The sequence below is a fragment of the Periophthalmus magnuspinnatus genome, chromosome 5, assembly GCF_009829125.3.
Source record: "Periophthalmus magnuspinnatus isolate fPerMag1 chromosome 5, fPerMag1.2.pri, whole genome shotgun sequence".
Taxonomy (NCBI): domain Eukaryota; kingdom Metazoa; phylum Chordata; class Actinopteri; order Gobiiformes; family Gobiidae; genus Periophthalmus; species Periophthalmus magnuspinnatus.
Genome location: NC_047130.1, coordinates 8,089,993 through 8,111,315, shown reverse-complemented (window position 1 = coordinate 8,111,315; position 21,323 = coordinate 8,089,993). Strand labels below are relative to the sequence as shown.

The window sequence follows — 21,323 nt, the reverse complement described above, 5'->3', positions numbered from 1 at the left end:
GCAAATCTTACCCATGTTACCCATTTTAACTTACTGGTAGGTAGAGACATGCACATCTGATAAAAATGTTCCGACTGTGTGCTGGGTCCAAAGACAAACAAAAACAGTGCATAATTGTTTTCCTGAAGTTAACCAAACCTTAACCTTAACCATTTCACTAATCTTCACCTTAATCCATTTCTTAACCTAAAAAACCCCAAAACATATTCCTAAACTTCAACACTTCAAATGATCAGCAAACCATCCCACCCGACCCGCACCGTGGAATTAACCTGTTGTAAATTATATTGAACTTGTAAAAAATAGGACTATACAGAAAAACAGAACAAAACTATGAAGTATTACCTGGTGGCTCCGATATAAACTCATGTGAAACTGTAGGTGTATGGGTGGATGAATAAATAGGATTGAATGCAAATGTCCTGGGATCAGCAATGAACACATGATACGGCATTTTGTCCTAGCATTTTTTTTATATAAACACTGCTACCGTTATGTGTAAATCACAACAGAGAATATTTAAATGCTTGTTCTGACATCATCAAAGCTTTATGTTCAAATAATGTTTTTGAAATGAAAAAAACAAAACAAAAAAAAAACAAAAAAAAACAACATAGCATATCAAGATGTATATTTTTATTCCTCTTTTTCTTATGTTAAGAATTTGTATTGTTATGGGTCTCTTCGACCTAACCTTTGTAATACCATCTGTTGTTATGTATGTTATGTATGTTATGTTGTTATGTCTTTTCTGTGCGTCTAGCGGCCTCCAGCCACTTTGATTAGACTAAACTGGCAAGGTTGTTTTGATGGTATAAATACTTTGCATGTATTTTCTTTCTCATCTGAGGGTGAGACGACACTGCGAGGGACACAGCTCTTTGACAATTGTGCACAATTGTTTCAATAAACCAGACTTTTGATTCAAGACAACTTCTCTGTTGATTTTATATCTTTAAGATTTTTTACTATTAGAAATTCCACAACACTTATTAACGTCTTCAACATTTGGATCACCACTGCTATATGTGAAGTGTTGAATTAGCTCAGATATGAGTCAAACAGGAGACCTATTACACAAAATGGACATTTTAGAGCTTTTAACCATGACGATCTTGGCTCCCATTGGCCTCCGCAACTTTCCAGCCAAGAAGTCAGCAAAGGTCTTTATTTTAGTCATTTCAGATCCATATTGAGATATAAAACATCAAAAATATAACATTCATGGATGATCTAGATTTTTTACTATATAGAAAACAAAAGCACAATATGTGCATAATAATTAGAGTCAGAAATCTTCTTGTTTTCATTGTTAGTGTGTTTGCCCAGCTCAGATCTTGGAAGAACACCTGGTTTCTGCTACCCTGTAGTGATATAGTGCAGTGCTTCTCAACATTTTCTTTTTTATTGAAGCAATACAATATAATCACATAGAAAACATATAACATTGCCAAATATAAAACAACCCCAGAATTCTCTTTGGGTCATATCTGTCGTATTCCAACACTGATCTTCTCCACAGAGACTGCAGGTGGAGATGATGGATGTTTAAAACAGCCTGAAAAGACATATTTCACCATCACAGGGACTTACAAAGATGTTCAGTGAGGTAAAAATGGTACGTAGTTCTTCTTTAATACTCACTGGAAACTAGCGTTTTCTCTTCTCAACTGAGAAATGCTTTGAATATGATGCATTACTAGATTACATCAAATAAAATTTAACTGTATCCTGAAGATTTTACCTAAAGTAAAGGTATGAATATCCTGTTATTTTAATTTCCCTATGGTGTCAGCAAATCAAGATATAACATTAACAACAGACAAATAAGGTGCCTCCTTTCCCCCGAGGTCACTCCCACTAGTGTTAGCAACAGGTTTTATTGACAGCATTGCTAAGCACCCACCGCCTGCTTAACCAGCAGTGTGGACGAGAAGGGACTGTAATCAGTCCAGACTGGCTCTTTGGCTGTCATGATACTTGCGGTCGAAGTTCCAAATATGGAACTCAGCTCCATATTTGTGATCCAAGATGGCGCCACGTACGGTCGCCCTGGTGATTTGGTGCGCTGTGTGTTTTTTGTTTTTGTGCGTTTGTCCTGTGTTCGCGTGCTCTTACACCCGTGAAGAGCTCTTATCTATCAGAACTACCACTCCTGTCGATCTACTGCCGGTCTTTTTAGTTCCTGCAGTAGATTTTGTTCACGCTTTGGCCAAAAGAGTGAGACGCCGAAGACGAGGAAAGTGGGCAGGGGCCTTGGTGCGCCTCCGGAGACGCGGCGCTCGCACGCCCCTACCTGGAATTTTCCTGTCTAACGTTCGCTCACTCAGCAACAAGACGGACGAACTGGCGCTGCTGATGAGGAGAAACAAAGACTTCTCTTCCTCTTGCGTCTTATGCTTCACGGAGACATGGCTCAATGAGCGTATCCCGGACTGTGCGCTTCAACTGGAGGGATTCCAACTCCTCCGCGCGGACAGACAACGGGGACTCTCCGGGGGAAAGACGAAAGGTGGAGGTGTCTGTTTCTTCATCAACAACGCCTGGTGTACGGATGTGACTGTGATCTCCCAACACTGCTCTCCCGCCGTGGAATATCTGTTCATTAACTGTAGGCCTTTCTACTCTCCACGTGAGTTCACTTCATTCATTCTGGCCGCTGTTTACATCCCTCCGTGCGCGGACACGCACGAGGCCCAGCGCGTGCTCGCGGAGCAGATTCTGGATGTGGAGCGAACCTTCCCGGACTCTTTACTGATCATCCTGGGGGATTTTAATAAAGGAAATCTGAGCCAGGAACTGCCCAAATATAAACAGTTTATTAATTGCCCGACGAGAGAGCAGAAGACGCTGGATCACTGTTACACAACGGTCAGTGGAGCCTACAGAGCCGTGACCCGCGCTGCTCTAGGATACTCTGATCACGTCATGGTCCACCTCATCCCTGCTTACAAACAACGGCTGAAACTCTCCAAACCTGCTGTGAGGACTTCTAAGAAGTGGACCAGTGAGGCTGTGGAGGAGCTTCGCATGTGTTTGGACACTACAGACTGGGATGTGTTCAAGGCTGCCACAGACAGTTTGGATGAGTACACAGACACTGTGACGTCATACATTCAGTTCTGTGAGGACAGCATCATTCCATCATGCACCAGGGTGACTTTTAACAACGACAAACCCTGGTTCACACCCAGACTGAGACATCTGAGGAGGGAAAAGGAGATGGCTTTCAGGGCAGAAGATCGTGAGGGCTACAGGCGTTGCAAGTATGCGTTTAGCAAAGAGGTGGAAAAGGCTAAAGCGAAGTACAATACACGTCTGGAGCAGCAATTCTCCACCAACTACTCTGCTTCTGTCTGGAGAGGGCTAAGGCAAATCACCAACTACAGGCCCAAAGCCCCTCCCGCCGTGGACAACAAACAACTAGCAGAAAAGTTAAACGGCTTTTATGCGAGGTTTGAAGTTTCACACCCCTCCCCCTCCTCCCCCACCATCATGGACATTACCTCCAAACCAACCTCGGACCCCCCCTCCTCCCCCACTGCCCTCACAGTTGTGGAGCAGGACGTGACTAAGCTTTTCAGGAAGCAGAATCCCCGTAAGGCCGCGGGCCCAGACAGTGTCTCTCCTTCCACCCTTAGACACTGTGCTGAGGAACTGGCTCCTGTCTTCACGGACATTTTTAACACCTCCCTAGAGTCATGTCACGTCCCAGCCTGCTTCAAGCTGTCCACCATTGTCCCCGTCCCCAAGAAGCCCAGGATCACTGGACTTAATGACTACAGACCTGTGGCGCTGACGTCTGTAGTCATGAAGTCATTTGAGCGCCTGGTCCTGCACCACCTCAAGTCCTTCACCTCCCCCCTCCTGGACCCTCTGCAGTTTGCCTACAGAGCCAATCGGTCTGTGGACGACGCCATTAACCTGGCCCTTCACTTCATCCTCCAGCATCTGGACTCCCCGGGAACCTACGCCAGGATCCTGTTTGTGGACTTCAGCTCTGCATTCAACACCATCCTCCCTGCTCTGCTCCAGGACAAGCTCGCTCAGCTCAACGTGCCTGACTCCACCTGCAGGTGGATCACTGACTTCCTGACAGACAGGAGACAGCGCGTGCGGCTGGGGAAGAATGTCTCGGACACTCGGACTATCAGCACAGGATCTCCACAGGGCTGTGTACTCTCTCCCCTGCTCTTCTCCCTGTACACCAACTGCTGCACCTCCAGCCACGACTCCGTCAAACTGGTTAAGTTTGCGGATGACACCACCCTCATCGGACTCATCTCGGACGGCGATGAGTCTGCCTACAGGAGGGAGGTGGACCGGCTGGTGTCCTGGTGCAGCAGCAACAACCTGGAGCTCAACGCCCAGAAGACAGTGGAGATGATCGTGGACTTCAGGAAAGTCACAGCCCCCCTGCCTCCCCTCACCCTGACGGACTCCCCCATCACCACTGTGGACTCTTTCCGCTTCCTGGGCACCTGCATCACCCAGGATCTCAAGTGGGAGCCGACCATCAGCTCCCTCATCAAGAAAGCCCAGCAGAGGATGTTCCACCTGCGGCAGCTGAGGAAACGCAAGCTGCCAGTCCAGATGATGGTGCAGTTTTACACTTCCATCATTGAGTCCATCCTCACCTCCTCCATCACTGTGTGGTTCGCTGGGGCCACTGCCAGGGACAGACAGAGACTGCAGCGCATTGTGCGCTCTGCTGAGAAGGTGATTGGCTGCAGCCTTCCATCTATACAGGACCTGTACGTCTTCAGGACTCGGGGGCGAGCAGGCCGTATAGCAGCTGACACCTCTCACCCTGGACATGGACTATTTGAGCCACTTCCCTCTGGCAGGAGGCTACGGTCCATTGGGACCAGAACCTCTCGCCATAAGAACAGTTTCTTCCCCTCTGCTGTTTGTCTCATGAACACTTTATAATATCTGCACTATACTGGACACTTTATAACACCGGTCACTTTAATAAGCCACTTTGCACTGTTGTTCTGATGCTGCTATTGTACATATTTTCTCCCTTTAAGTATTTCATTTGATTTTTTTAAGCATATCTTTTTAACTTTGTGCATGCCCTTATTTGTATTTGTATTTATTCAGTGTGTTTATGTTGCACTTTTTCACCGTATCAAGTTCCTAGTTTGTGAACTGTGTTCACAGACTATGGCAATAAAAGTCTTCTGATTCTGATTCTGATATTTGCCCATATAACTGCTAACCTCGATGAGCTTCATTTGACTAGAGCCAAATGGGTGACGTCACACTGGGCCACTTCTTTATACAGTCTATGAATACATCTGATTTTTGTTTTAGCATTAAATGCCATATACACTGGAGCAAAAAACTGTTTAGTCCAAACCAATTGTGTAAGTTCTCTCACTTAAAAAGATGAGAGAGACCAGTAATTTTCATCATAGGTCCACTTCAACTGTGAGAGACAGAATGGGGGGAAAGAATCCAGGAAATCACATTGTAGGATTGTTTACGAATTCATTAGTAAATTCCTTGGTAAAATAAATATTTGGTCACCTACAAACATGTAAGGTTTCTGGCTCTCACAGACCTGCAACTTCTTTTTTAAGAGGCTCCTCTGTCCTCCACTCGTTACCTGTATTAATGGCACCTGTTTGAACTCGTTATCAGTATAAAAAAACCCTGTCCACAACCTCAGTCAGATTCAAAAATTCCACTATGGCCAAGACCAAAGAAAGGACACCAGAAACAAAACTGTAGACCTGCACCAGGCTGGGAAGACTGAATCTGCAATAGGTAAGCAACTTGGTGTAAAGAAATCAACTGTGGGAGCAAATATTAGAAAAAGGAAGACATACAAGACCACTGATAATCTCCCTCGATCTGGGGCTACACACAAGATCTCACCCCGTGGCGTCAAAATAATAACAAGAACGGTGAGCAAAAATCCCAGAACCATACGGGGGACCTAGTGAATGACCTGCAGAGAACTGGGACCAAAGTAACAAAGGCTACCATTAGTAATACAGTACGCCACCAGGGACTCAAATACTGCAGTGCCTGACGTGTCCCCTGCTTAAGCCAGTACATGTCCAGGCCCGTCTGAAGTTTGCTAGAGAACAATTGGATGATCGAGAACAGGATTGGGAGAATGTCATATGGTTAGATGAAACCAAAATAGAACATTTTGGTAAAAACTCAACTTGTCATGTTTGGAGGAGAAAGAATGCTGAGTTGGATCCAAAGAACACCATACCTATTGTGAAGCATAGGGGTGGAAACATCATGCTTTGGGGCTATTTTTCTGCAAAGGGACCAGGACAACTGATCTGTGTAAAGGAAAGAATGAATGGGGCCATCTATCATGAGATTTTGAGTGAAAACCTGCTTCCATCAGCAAGGGCATTGAAGATGAAATTTAGCGGGATCTTTCAGCATGACAATGATCCCAAACACACCCAGGCAACAAAGGAGTGGCTTCGTAACAAGCATTTCAAGGTCCTGGAGTGCCCTAGCCAGTGTCCAGATCTCAACCCCATACAAAATCTTTGGAGGGAGTTGAAAGTCTGTGTTGCCCAGTGACAGCCCTAAAACATCACTGCTCTAGAGGAGATCTGTAGGAGGAATGGGCCAAACTACCAGCAACAGTGTGTGAAAACCTTGTGGAGACTTACAGAAAATATTTGACCTCTATCATTGCCAGAAAAGGATATATAACAAAGTATTGAGATGAACTTTTGTTATTAACCAAATACTTATTGTCCACCATAATTTGCAAATAAATTGTTTTGATGTGATTTTCTGGATTTTTTTTTTTTCTCATATTGTCTCTCATAGTTGAAGTGTACCTATGATGAAAAATACAGTCCTCTCATCTTTTTCAGTGGGACAACTTGCACAGTTGGTGGCTGTCTAAATACTTTTTTGCCCCACTGTATGTGCTTATAATTTCATTCTCTTCCAGTTAAATGTTTGTTACAGTATGCATTGTATGATAAAAGCTGCTAAATATTTAAAAAATTAAAAAATTACTGGAGTGTTCTGCTCCAGTCAAATAAAGTTGATCAAATGAAGGCGAGCAGTTATAGGGAGCATTTATTTGGAGCAGAGTTCCATATTTGGAATTCTGATCATGAGTATCATAGCGACCAAAGCACCAATCCAGAGCGAGGCTGTGGGACGGTAACTCCCCTTCCTGCCCACACCACTGTTTTAGCAGGGAACATGATGTAGAGCATGTTAATATGAACATTTTATGACCAAAATAATGAGCCTGACAGCAGCAATTATGGCTGCAGACGGAGCCAAAAGCATGCCCATGCTCAGTTCCTGTTTGGAATGTAGCAGCTAGCAGATTAGCTATGTACATTTATACATACAGTCTATGGTTTTGCACAATCCCTGGACACCTGCACTAAGTCGGGTTGAGGTGTGTACCCCACTACACAAAGGTTATAGCTGCTTCCCCGGCTGGCTGGAAAGAACTTATTTTATGTATAGTTCTACTTAAATAAATATAACTGTGAGAAAAAGGGGCACCAATGTAGTTTTTCTATATTTTTATTGAAATGCCTCTCAGAGTTTTGAAGAAAGTAAGATGATGACCGAGATACTCAAGACCCAACATGACAATGACCTTAAATTAAATCAGTAATTTACATCAAGTAAATTGAATATCATTACTTTTCCTCCCACAAAAAAAATACATCTTCAAATATTTCCTAAAAGTTTTATCTCGTATCCCATAAACAAGTGGACTGACTAGCCGTGGCATCACATTGGCTATTGTGGCAACAGCAAAGCGAATAGCATGCACACTCTGAGGAAATAAAGAAATAAGTTCTATTGTAAGTGCAATATACAAATATGTGAGCATGGAGAGCATTAACTGGAAGCTGTGAAGCAGGACTGTGTTTCTGGCCTTTTTGGCGTCAGCTGAAGCCGATTTTGCTGTGAACAGTATTTTGAAATATGTGTAGATAAGAGTCAGCCACACAATGGCCATTAATACAGCATTAAAGATCGTATGTTTCTTATCTATGCCAGGAAATCTAAAAACATCTTGCTTTTGACAAAACACGCGAGATATAAAAAAGTCAAGACGTTCTGTGGCTAAAGCAACAAAGAGATCTGGAAGAACAGACTGCACACTTATCAGCCAAATGAAGGCAATGGCAATGTATGTTTTCTTAACTGTAATGATCTGTGAGTGTCGCAGAGGGAAGCAGACAGCAACATAGCACTCAATGGCCATGAAGGCAAGAGTCATAGGATTGTTTAAATTAATAGGTAAAGAAAACAGAAGGAAAATAATGCACAACCACACATGGAGCGTGTAAAGAATGTAGATCAACAATTGTATGAGGGTCAGCAATGTCAACAGGATGATGTCATTGATGACCAGGTGGATGTAGAGGATGTAGCGAGGATTCATTTTGAATATCTGCGGGACACAGAAAAGTTACTGTATATTGATGTACACAGCAATAAAGTAGGAAGTACTTTTTAACATGAGTTGAATACAGAATATTTGAATCACAGTTTTCCCTCGCTATAACGAGGTTTACCTTTCACGTTCTCGCTGTTTTGCAGATTTTTTTGTGCAATTTTGTATGCTTTTTTTTACAGTGTATGAACGTGCATTGTGTTTTGCGTCTTGATTGGCTAAGGGACTGTAGAACACTATTAATCAATCTCCTTCGTGTCGTGTCTCCTGTAGAGTACAGAATGTGTTCAGCCATATTTATATCAATTTGATTGACACTACAGCGGAGTGGTGCCAGGACAAAGAAACATGGTCAGAGGAACTGTGAAATACACGTGTCACTATTAATTAATTAAACCTCAGAGAAATGTGAGAGAATTTTAATGCCTGTCTGAGAAAAGTGTATAATGTGTGTGTGTGTGTGTGTGTTACAGCCTTAAAACATATATAATAATTGTAAAAAATAAAGATGACTACTTCATGGATTTCTCCTATTGTGGGTTATTTTCAGAACGTCAGGATAAAAGAGGGACCACTATATTTAGTTTCATTTTTAAGATTTTTTATTTTTTTGAGCAAAACTCTGTTTCAGTATGGGACAAATCGTCGTTTCAATAGAGAGAAATGTTACCGACTTCCAAAAAGCATCTGAGAGTCAACATAGAGGTAAAAGATTGCTAATACTTGAAGTGTATGACATACCTCCAAACATTATCAAAACAGCCATTTGAGTGTATACAAAAACCAAAGAGTATGGTGGATCTGCTGACAAGTTTCTACTTAATTGTAATACTATTTTTATGGTATTGGACTACACTCTGAAAAAAAAGGCTGTGGATAACTGAAGCTGAACTGGAGCTTAATGTCACAGCTTGGACATTGTCTAACTTTGCAGACAACACAACACAATAAGGCACCAGTTTCTTTCAGTAAAGACAATTTTATGTTATGGTTCAGAGCTTTAGATTTTAACAAAGCAAATGGAGGAATCTCTGGATGGCACCGATATGTCAATACTGAGAGTTTAGAGTTTAATATAAAATGGCACGACACATTCAACAGTTCTACAGTGTCGTACACCATTCCCTCAATAAGTAGCAAAAATGCCGGTAGAAGAATGACAGTCACATCTCGACCCCATCACATGGACCTGATTGTAACTGGTGTCGCATCAAAAGAAAAGCCCACAGTGTGTGTGGAGAAAGCTGGACAGTCAAAGACAGCCTCATCTATGGGTAGCGTAAGTAGGTTGAAATAGGAAATAATGAGACCATTCAGGTATCACTGGAAAGTCACTGTGCCAAGACATTTTAGTAAATCATTTGAAATTAATATTGTGACTTCAGAAAACTTCAACAAGGGGTTTAAGGATTAATTGATTTGTGGACTTGAATACCCTGGGAAGACAATTGTAAAATAAATAAATAAATAAAATACAGATGAATATTGCCATTTCTCAATCTATACCTTTAACAATGACATTTAATATTGTGACATCCCCTTGCATTAAAAGACCACTGTTAATTTTTATACTACTTAACTAACCTCATGTTTCATAAAAATATAAACCAAAGTTGCATTAATGTAGTTGACGGAGAGACAGAGAGTCACGGTGATGATATTTTTCATAATTGCAGTCTTCAGATCTTCTCTTGCCACCACGGGAGTCGAATTAGAGCCAGAGCTGGAGAAATTCATTGGAAATATCCTCGAGACAAGAACATTGGTTTAGTAAGATCAAAGTTTACAATGGAAATTTAAACAGAAATTAAACTCATGTTCATACTGAGAATATGGACCAGATCAAGAGATTTAGTAGTAAATAATCAAACAATACCTTTCATGCACATCACAGTAGATTAGAAGATCTCCTCATCTGGTTCCTCCTTTGACACTGGAAGATGCTGTGATACAGATGTCTCATGATAGATTATTTATAGGATTTAATGATGTCTTGGGATTATCACGTGCTTAGAATTTTCACTGATACAGAAGCATGTTAAGACAGAAGAGGAGTTATTTAAGATTTAAAAATATTTTCTAGAGTTACTCAAAATTAAAACATGTTTTCTAAAACTGTGTGTTTGAATTAGTGACTCATCCCATGGTGTAAAGCACTTTGGGCCTCATTCATGAATCATTATGATTTGCCTCTCATTTGGTAGAAACACAACATCAGGGCACATTGTTGGATTAAGTTTATTAAGTTAATGGATAGTGATAAAATGGCGATCATATTGTGGGGCTTCTTTGATGACTATCAAATCTTGTATCCAAAGAATGCTAATACTACATTCAAATCAAACACACACTGACCAGCAGGGGGTCAAGATGTCCTGTGGCGCCATTTTAGCACCAAATAATTGGCAGGGTGCAGCCTTTTTTTAATTTGTGGATGGAGGGTGGAGGTTTGTTATTAGGGGGTCCATTGCCTGACCTGCAAGCCCCTTCTACATTCTTTTCAAATTCAGAAAGGTCTGAAATCTTGCATAGAGCATGAAAAACCTCTGTCCTAATTTGGTATGGTTCAACAACAACTGCTAATTTGTATCACATGTCGAAGACATCTCTTGAAAATTCTCGTAACATTCTTAGCAAAATATATATACAAAAATAAATATACATGCAGGAGCTGTAAACAATAGCAATTTACAGTTTCAGTGTAGTTAGCTCCTCCCTTCAGATAGATATAAGACAGTTTCCACCTACAATCTGACCAGAACTGAAGAAGCAGCTTGGATGAGCAGTGAAACGTCTTTACTCTTACAAGTTTTATTCCAATTGACAGATTTAACTTTGGCTTTTATTATAACTAATGAATTAATAATATTCATCCATTTTCTTCTGCTTATCCGGAACTGGGACGCGGGGGCAGCAGTCGAAGCAGGGACTCCCAGACTTGCCCGGACCAGGGGGCATCCAGACCAGATGAATGGGCCACCTCACCTGGCTTCTCTCAACTTGGAAGAGCCAGGTGTCTTTACCACAACAGTCCGATACAGCGACTGTATCACTACGGACACTGCAACGATCTGTCTGGCAATCTCACACTCCATCCGTCCCTCACTCGTGAACAAGACCCCGAGACACTCGTGAACAAGACCCCGAGACACCTGAACTCTAAATTTTAGACATGTAAGGCCTTTTATGACACAGCACTCAGCTAAACTTTTTTTTTTACATTCAATGATTTTTTCTCATTTTGAATATTGCATAACCACCTGGTCACTTGCTGCTGGCACAACACAAAAAACAATCGAATCCCTCTTTAAAAAAGCCATAAAAATCTTTGACAAAAAAACTAACTCCTTTCACCATTGTATTGTTTTAGAAAAATATATTTGGTTGAATTTTGATAATTTTATACAGTTTAAAAATGCTTGTTTTATATTTAAAGTTCTACAAGGACTCGCTCCTCCTCCGCTGAAAGACTTTATCAAATTAAAGACTGTGACTGGGATGGGAACCAGGGCCACATCTCGAGGAGATTGTGATGTACCACACAGACGCACAAAATTTGGACAAACCGTGCTCTCTGTTAAAGGGACTCATATTTGGAGTAGTCTTCCTCTGACAATAAGAGAATGTTCATCTCTGTCCACATTCAAACTGCACCTTAAACTGTGGCTGAAGGAAAACCAGGTCTGTGAGCACCTTTAGCTGCTTTTATTGTATTTTTGTAATGTCTATGTTGTATTTGTTGTCTGTGTACCTGCCTAGGGACAACATATGGAAATTAGTATTTTTTGCTATAATCTGGCATATTTACACTGTGTTTACAGATGTTCGTTAATATGCGCTGTCCCTATCAAATAAATAAATAAATCAACTCCTCCACTTGAGGTAGAGACTGCAGGTGGAGACCATGGATGTTTAAAACACCCTGAAAAGACATATTTCACCATCACAGAGACTAACAAAGATGTTCAGTGAGGTAAAAATGGTACATACTTCTTCTTTAATACTCACTGGAAAATAACGTTTTGAGTTCTCAAGTGAGAAATGCATTGAATATGATGATTTACTAGATTACATCAAACAGAATTAAACTGTACCCTGATGATTTTACCTAAAGCAAAGGTATGAATTTAAACAAATCTGTCTAATTTCTTATTACAGAAACAATGAAAATGATCTCTTCTAGACATGAGTTTTACTTGTCTTTTACAGTTGAAAATGTTGAAAAAACTGAGGCACTCAAAAATTAAAATGATTTAAAAGCCTTTATTTCCACATGGCAGATTAAGTTCAAATGACGCCAACTCGTTTGAGCCCCTTAAGTTTTTATTTGTTCACAGTCCCAAAGAATATTAATAATTGAAGGTTTCAACATTTCCTATTAGAACCCAATAGTTCAAATATCTATTTGATTGTTTTTATACACAAAAAAAAGTACTTTAGGTATTTCCTGAACATTTTATCTCTGAGACCATAGACCAGTGGGCTGACCAGACGAGGTATGATGGTGATTAAGATGGTTATGAAGAATCTAATAATCACAATACTATTAGGAAACAAGTGTCTTAGGCCAGCCTCTACAACATTATTGAGATAAGTGAGGAGGGAAAGCATTAGTTGAAAGCTATGCAGGAGAATTGTGTTTCGGGCCTTCTTCACATCCGTGCTTGCCGATTGCGCTGCAAGGAGTATTTTACAATATATGTACAAAAGGGTCAGGCAGACAATCACTAACAACACGGCATAGGAAATATCTCGAAAACTGTATTTCGTAGATAGAACACAACTCAGCTCCAAATTTGCCCATATAACTGCTAACCTCGATGAGCTTCATTTGACTAGAGCCAAATGGGTGACGTCACACTGGGACACTTCTTTATACAGTCTATGAATACATCTGATTTTAGTTTTAGCATTAAATGCCATATACATTGGGGCAAAAAAGTATTTGGTCAGCCACCAATTGTACAAGTTCTCTCACTTAAAAAGATGAGAGAGACCAGTAATTTTCATCATAGGTCCACTTCAACTATGAGAGACAGAATGGGGGGAAAGAATCCAGGAAATCACGTTGTAGGTTTTTTTTACGAAATCATTGGTAAATTCCTTGGTAAAATAAATATTTGGTCACCTACAAACATGTAAGATTTCTGGCTCTCACAGACCTGCAACTTCTTTTTTAAGAGGCTCCTCTGTCCTCCACTCGTTACCTGTATTAATGGCACCTGTTTGAACTTGTTATCAGTATAAAAAACCCCTGTCCACAACCTCAGTCAGATTCAAAAACTCCACTATGGCCAAGACCAAAGAAAGGACACCAGAAACAAAACTGTAGACCTGCACCAGGCTGGGAAGACTGAATCTGCAATAGGTAAGCAGCTTGGTGTAAAGAAATCAACTGTGGGAGCAAATATTAGAAAAAGGAAGACATACAAGACCACTGATAATCTCCCTCGATCTGGGGCTACACACAAGATCTCACCCCGTGGCATCAAAATAATAAGAATGGTGAGTAAAAATCCCAGAACCATCCGGGGGACCTAGTGAATGGCCTGCAGAGAACTGGGACCAAAGTAACAAAGGCTACCATTAGTAACACACTACACCGCCAGGGACTCAAATACTGCAGTGCCCGACGTTTCCCCTGCTTAAGCCAGTACATATCCAGGCCCGTCTGAAGTTTGCTAGAGAACAATTGAATGATCCAGAAAAAGGATTGTGAGAATGTCATATGGTCAGATGAAACCAAAATAGAACATTTTGGTAAAAACTCAACTTGTCATGTTTGGAGGAGAAAGAATGCTGAGTTGGATCCAAAGAACACCATACCTATTGTGAAGCATAGGGGTGGAAACATCATGCTTTGGGGCTATTTTTCTGCAAAGGGACCAGGACAACTGATCTATGTAAAGGAAAGAATGAATGGGGCCATCTATCGTGAGATTTTGCGTGAAAACCTGCTTCCATCAGCAAGGGCATTGAAGATGAAACATGGCTGGGTCTTTCGGCATGACACTGATCCCAAACACACTTCATAAGAAGCATTTCAAGGTCCTGGAATGGTCTAGCCAGAGTCCAAATCTCAACCCCATAAAAAAATCTTTGGAGGGAGTTGAAAGGCTGTGTTGCTCAGCGACAGCGATAGGAGATCTGTAGGAGGAATGGGCCAAACTACCAGCAACAGTGTGTGAAAACCTTGTGGAGACTTACAAAAAATGTTTGACCTCTATCATTGTCAGAAAAGGATATATAACAAAGTATTGAGATGTACTTTTGTTATTGACCAAATACTTATTGTCCACCATAATTTGTAAATAAATTGTTTTGATGTGATTTTCTGGATATTTTTTCTCATATTGTCTCTCATAGTTGAAGTGTACCTATGATGAAAAATACAGTCCTCTCATCTTTTTCAGTGGGAGAACTTGCACAGTTGGTGGCTGTCTAAATACTTTCTTGCCCCACTGTATGTGATTATAATTTCATTCTCTTCCAGTTAAATGTTTCTTACAGTATGCATTGTATGATAAAAGCTGCTAAATATATATATAAAAAAATAAAAAATTGACTGGAGCGTTCTGCTCCAGTCAAATAAAGTTGATCAAATGAAGGCGAGCAGTTATAGGGAGCATTCATTTGGAGCAGAGTTCCATATTTGGAATTCTGATCATGAGTATCATAGCGATCAAAGCACCAATCCAGAGCGGGGCTGTGGGACGGTAATGCCCCTTCCCGCCCACACCGCTTTTTTTAGCAGGGAGCACTTAGCACCAAAGTCAATCAAATCTGTTGCTAAAACTAGCAGAAGGGACCTCAGGCAAAGAAGCTGCCTGATTTGTCTGTTATTAATGTGAAAAAAAATGCCATGAAGATGTAGAGTGTGTTAATATGAACATTTTAGGACCAAAATATTGAGCCTGACAGCAACAATTACGGCTGCAGAAAGAGCCAAAAGCATGCCCATGCTCAATTCCTATTTGGAATGTGGCAGCTAGCAGATTAGCTATGTACATTTATATCTAATAATCTAATAACTCTAATAACATTTAATCTAATAAGTGAGAATTCTGTTAGAAAAAGGGGCACCGATATATTTTTTCTGTATTTTTATTTGTCTAAAATTCCTCTCAGTGTTTTGAAAAAAGTAAGACGATGACCGAAATACTCAAGACCCAACATGACAATGACCTCAAATAAAATCAGTAATTTACATCAAGTAAATTGAATGTCATTCCTTTTTTTCCCACAAAAAAAAATAAATCTTCAAATATTTCCTAAAGGTTTTATCTCGTATCCCATAAACAAGTGGACTGACTAGCCGTGGCATCACATTGACTATTGTGGCGACAACAAAGCGAACATTAGACGCACTCTGAGGGAATAAATAAATAAGTTCTATTGTAAGTGCAGTATACAAATATGTGAGCATGGAGAGCATTAACTGGAAGCTGTGAAGCAGGACTGTGTTTCTGGCCTTTTTGGCGTCAGCTGAAGCCGATTTTGCTGTGAACAGTATTTTGAAATATGTGTAGATAAGAGTCAGCCACACAATGCCCATTAATACAGCATTAAAGATTGTTTCTTTCTTATCTGTGCCAGGAAATCTGAAAACATCTTGCCTTTGACAAAACACTTGAGACTGAAAAAAGTCAAGACGTTCTGTAGCTAAAGCAACAAAGAGATCTGGAAGAACAGACTGCACACTTATCAGCCAAATGAAGGCAATGGCAATGTATGTTTTCTTAACTGTAATGATCTGTGAGTGTCGCAGAGGGAAGCAGACAGCAACATAGCACTCAATGGCCATGAAGGCAAGAGTCATAGGATTGTTTAAATTAATAGGTAAAGAAAACAGAAGGAAAATAATGCACAACCACACATGGAGCATGTAAACAATGTAGAGCAACACTTGGATGAGGGTCAGCAGTGTCAACAGGATGATGTCGTTGATGACCAAGTGGATGTAGAGGATGTAGCGAGGATTCATTTTGAATATCTGCGGGACACAGAAAAGTTACTGTATATTGATGTACACAGCAATAAAGTAGGAAGTACTTTTTAACATGAGTTGAATATAAAATATATGATTTACAATTTTCCCTCGCTATAACGAGGTTTACCTTTCGCGTTCTCGCTGTTTCGCAGATTTTTTGTGTGTGCAATTTTGTATGCTTTTTTTTACAGTGTGTGAATGTGCATTGTGTTCTGCATCTTGATTGGCTAAGGGACTGTAGAACATTGTTAATCAATCTCCTCCGCGTCGTGTCTCCTGTACAGTACAGAGTGCGTTCAGCCATATTTATATCAATGTTTGATCGAAACTACAGCAAAGTGGTGCCAGGACGAAGAAACATGGTCAGAGGAACTGTGAAACATGCATGAGTCACTATTAATTAATCAAACAAGAGAAAAATGTGAGAAAATGTTAATGCCTGTCTGAGAAAAATGTATAATGTGTGTGTGTGTGTGTGTGTGTTACAGCCTTTAAACATATATAATAATTGTAAAAAATAAAGCTGAGTACTTCGTATTTCTCCTATTATGGGTTATTTTTAGAACGCAAGGATAAAAGAGGGACCACTATATTTAGTTTCATTTTTAAGATTTTTTATTTTTTGGGGCAAAACTCTGTTTCAGTATGGGACAAATCGTTCTTATTTCAATAGAGAGAAATGTTACCGATAACCGTCAACATAGAGGTAAAAGATTGCTAATACTTCAAGTGTATGACATACCTCCAAACATTATCAAAACAACCATTTGAGTGTACAAAAAAAACAACCTAAGAGTATGGTGGATCTGCTGACAAGTTTGTACTTCATTGTAATACTATTATTATGGTATTGGACTACACTCTGAAAAAAAAGGCTGTGGATAACTGAAGCTGAACTGGAGCTTAATGTCACAGCTTGGACATTGTCTAACTTTGCAGACAACACAACACAATAAGGCACCAGTTTCTTTCAGTAGAGACAATTTTATGTTATGGTTCAGAGCTTTAGATTTTAACAAAGCAAATGGAGGAATCTCTGGATGGCACCGATATGTCAATACTGAGAGTTCAGAGTTTAATATATAATGGCACGACACATTCCACAGTTTTATAGTGTCATACACCGTTCCCTCAATAAGTAACAAAAGTGCTGGAAGAAGAATGACAGTCACATCTCAACCCCATCACAATCCAGAAATAGTAACGAACCGGGTCATTCTATTAGAAGCCTCACATGGGCACAGAAAGAAAGGGAAGACCATCAAACCCCACATGGACCTGATTGTAAATGATGTCACATCAAAAGAAAAGCCAGTATTTTTGAATACCCTAGGAAGATAATTGAAAAAAAATAAAATAAAAAATACAGATAAATATTGCCATTTCTCAATCTATACCTTAACAATGACATTTAATATTCTGACATCCCCTTGCATTAAAGGACCACTGTTAATTTTTATACTACTTAACTAACCTCATGCTTCATAAAAATATAAACCAGAGTTGCATTAATGTAGTTGATGGAGAGACAGAGAGTCACGGTGATGATATTTTTCATAATTGCAGTCTTCAGATCTTCTCTTACCACCACAGGAGTCGAATTAGAACCAAAACTGGAGAAATTCATTGGAAATATCCTTGAAACAAAAACACTGGTTTAGTAAGATCAAAGTTTACAATGGAAATGTACACAGAAATGAAATTTGTTCATTCATGTTAATATTGGGAATATGGACCAGATCAAGAGATTTAGTAGTAAATAATCAAACAATACCTTTCATGCACATCACAGTAGATTAGAAGATCTCCTCATCTGGTTCCTCCTTTGACACTGGAAGATGCTGTGATACAGATGTCTCATGATAGATTATTTATAGGATTTAATGATGTCTTGGGATTATCATCACGTGCTTAGAATTTTCACTGATACAGAAGCATGTTAAGACAGAAGAGGAGTTATTTAAGATTTAAAAATATTTTCTAGAGTTACTCAAAATTAAAACATGTTTTCTAAAACTGTGTGTTTGAATTAGTGACTCATCCCATGGTGTAAAGCACTTTGGGCCTCATTCATGAATCATTATGATTTGCCTCTCATTTGGTAGAAACACAACATCAGGGCACATTGTTGGATTAAGTTTATTAAGTTAATGGATAGTGATAAAATGGCGATCATATTGTGGGGCTTCTTTGATGACTATCAAATCTTGTATCCAAAGAATGCTAATACTACATTCAAATCAAACACGCACTGACCAGCAGGGGGTCAAGATGTCATGTAGCACCATTTTAGCACCAAATAAGTAGCAGGATGCAACCTTTTGTTGGGGTGGGGGGTTGGGGTTGGAGGTTTTTTATTAGGGGGTCCATTGCCTGACCTGCCAGCCCCTTCTACATTCTTTTCAAATTCAGAAAGGTCTGAAATCTAGCAAAGAGCATGGAAAACCTCTGTCCTAATTTGGGATGATTCAACAACAACTGCTAATTTTTATCACATGACGAAGAAATATTCTCGTAACATTCAGAACAAAATATGTACAAAAATAAATAAATAAATAAATAAATATATATATATATATATATATATATATATATATATATATATATATATATATATATATGTGTGTGTGTGTGTGCGCGCGTGTGTGTTTATATATATATATATATATATATATATATATATATATATATATATATATATACACACACACACACAAAATATATATACAACAATAAATATGCATACAGAATGTATGTATATGTAGGTACAGAAACTGTAAACTAGCAATTTACAGTTTAAGTGTACTTAACTCCTCCCTTCAGATAGATATAAGGCAGTGTCCACCAGCAATCTGATCAGAACTGAAGAAGCAGCTTAAATGAGCAGTGAAATGTCTTCACTCTTACAACTTTTTGTCCAGCTGACAGATTTAACTTTGGCTAATGAATTAATAATATCCATTCATTCATCCACCCTTTTTCTTCTGTTTATCTGGAACTGGGTCGCAGGGGCAGCAGTCTAATCAGGTACTCCCAGACTTCCCCCACCCCAGACACATCTTTCAGCTCCTCTGGTGGGATCACAAGGCATTCCCAGGGCAGCCTAGAGACATAATCCCTCCAGCGTGTCCTGGGTCTCCTCCAGGGCCTCCTCCTGGTGGGACATGCCTGGAACACCTCCCTAGGGAGACGTCCAGGGGCCATCCAGACCAGATGCCTGAGCCACCTCACCTGGCTCCTCTCAACGTAGAGGAGCAGCAGCTCTACTCCAAGTACCTCCCGTGTGACTGAGCTCCTCACCCTATCTCTCAGAGAGTTCCCAGCCACCTTGCGGACATCCACAATTTTTGGTCATTACCCAAAGCTCATGACCATAGGTGAGAGTAGGAACATAATTTGATGTATATCGAGAGCTTAACCTTTCGACGCAGCTCCTTCTTTACCATGACAGTCCGATACAGCGATTGTATCACTACCGATGCTGCACTGGCAAGCGCCCTTTTTCCGGTCAAGAACCAAGGCCTTGGATTTGGAGGAGCTGATTTTCATCCCAGCCGCTTCACACTCAGCTGCAAATCGCCCCAGTGCCTGCTGCAGGTCCTGGCTCGATCAAGCCATCAGGACAACATCATCTGCAAACAGCTCGTTCTGAAGAGCTCGTTCAGCCACAGACTGTTACTGCCACGCTGCTCCACTGAGAGACACAGGAAATCTTTCCTGCCTGTCGCCATCAAACTGTTAAACTCCGTTCTGTAACCAAACACTTCAATACTCCAATATTCCATTTTGTACATCGATGTAAATAGTGTGTGATTTTGTGAGATGCACAAATTTTATTCTTATTTAAATGACTTTTTATTTTTATTCTTAATTCTATCCTGTGGTTGTGGCATCTGTTAACTAAGAGAATTTCCCTTCGGGGATCAATAAAAGTGATTCTGATTCTGATTCTGAAACAGCAGAAATGAGATTCTGTCGCGTGCCTTCTCCAGATCAACAAAACACAAGTGGACTTCCATGTGATTCCCCTGTAGCTGGACCATACCCTCTGGTCACTGTTCTTAAACAGAGGGACCACCACCCCGGTCTTTCAATCCAGTGGTACTGTCCCCAACCATCATGCGATGTTGCAGACATGTGTCAACTAAGACAGCTTCACAAGTACTCTGGACAGATCTCCTCCACTCCCACTACCTTGCCAACCACCTCAGTGACTTCAGCTAGGGTGATGGACAAGTCCTCCTCCAGGTCCCCTTTGGGTGGAGTCATGCTCCTCCTTGGTAGACATGATAGCGGGATTGAGGAGATCCTCAAAGTATTCCTTCCACCGCCGACAACATCCCCAGTCAGGTCAGCAGCTCTCCACCCGCACTATAAACAGTCTTGGTAAAGCACTGCTTCCTCCTCCTAAGGTGTCAGATGGTTTACCAGAATTTCTTTGAAGCCATCTGGTAGTACTCCCCTATGGCCTCCCCGAACTCCTCCCAACCCCATGTTTTTGTTACTGCGACAGCACGAGCCATGGCACGCTTGGCCCACAAGCCAACAAGTCTCGACAGGACTTCTTCTTCAGCCTGACGGCATCCCTTACTTCCGGTGTCTACCACCGGGTTTGGGGGCATGAATTAATAATATCCATCCATGTCAGAGAGCATGGCCCACTTGGAATCCCTGTACCCAGCCTCCCCCTGGATCTGGGAGAAGCTGTCCCGGAGGTGCGTGTTGAAGACCCCCCTGACAGAGGGCTCCACCAGATATTCCCAACAGTCCCACATGATATGCTTGGGCCTGCCAGGTCTATCAGCTTCCTCCTCCGCCAGCGGATCCAACTCACCACCAGGTGGTGATTGGTTGACAGCTCTGCCCCTCTCTTCACCCGAGTGTCCAAGACACACGGCCGGAGGTCAG

At 40.8% G+C, this 21,323-nt stretch overlaps 2 protein-coding genes across 2 annotated transcripts; both read right to left on the bottom strand.

Annotated features, from left to right (window-relative positions):
* Positions 1-7,639: 7,639 nt before the first annotated feature.
* Positions 7,640-11,520, bottom strand: LOC117370861 (odorant receptor 131-2-like). Its single transcript, XM_033966404.2, has 3 exons — positions 11,411-11,520; positions 10,010-10,148; positions 7,640-8,422 (listed from the first exon to the last, which is right to left on the bottom strand). The coding sequence occupies exons 1-3, from the start codon at positions 11,518-11,520 to the stop codon at positions 7,640-7,642; spliced, it is 1,032 nt and encodes a 343-aa protein (XP_033822295.2).
* Positions 11,521-15,650: 4,130 nt separating this feature from the next.
* LOC117370860 (odorant receptor 131-2-like) lies at positions 15,651-21,037 on the bottom strand. The gene is made up of 4 exons (XM_055221824.1): positions 20,844-21,037; positions 20,581-20,691; positions 17,890-18,028; positions 15,651-16,418 (listed from the first exon to the last, which is right to left on the bottom strand). Exons 1-4 carry the CDS (start codon positions 21,035-21,037, stop codon positions 15,651-15,653), a joined length of 1,212 nt encoding a protein of 403 aa, XP_055077799.1.
* Positions 21,038-21,323: the final 286 nt, after the last annotated feature.

What these genes read in the sequence shown, in the direction of transcription:
- LOC117370860 (XM_055221824.1), bottom strand. Translation starts at nt 21,037, where the DNA reads ATGCCCCCAAACCCGGTGGTAGACACCGGAAGTAAGGGATGCCGTCAG. An exon ending in ATGGCTTCAAAGAAATTCTG is followed by an intron (nt 20,692 to 20,843) that starts GTAAACCATCTG and finishes ATGTCTACCAAG; the next exon opens with GAGGAGCATGACTCCACCCA. An exon ending in GTGGAGGAGATCTGTCCAGA is followed by an intron (nt 18,029 to 20,580) that starts GTACTTGTGAAG and finishes GAATTTCTCCAG; the next exon opens with TTTTGGTTCTAATTCGACTC.
- LOC117370861 (XM_033966404.2), bottom strand. Translation starts at nt 11,520, where the DNA reads ATGGAGTGTGAGATTGCCAGACAGATCGTTGCAGTGTCCGTAGTGATA. An exon ending in TCCAAGTTGAGAGAAGCCAG is followed by an intron (nt 10,149 to 11,410) that starts GTGAGGTGGCCC and finishes GAATTTCTCCAG; the next exon opens with CTCTGGCTCTAATTCGACTC. An exon ending in ATATTTTTATGAAACATGAG is followed by an intron (nt 8,423 to 10,009) that starts GTTAGTTAAGTA and finishes TGTGTCCCGCAG; the next exon opens with ATATTCAAAATGAATCCTCG.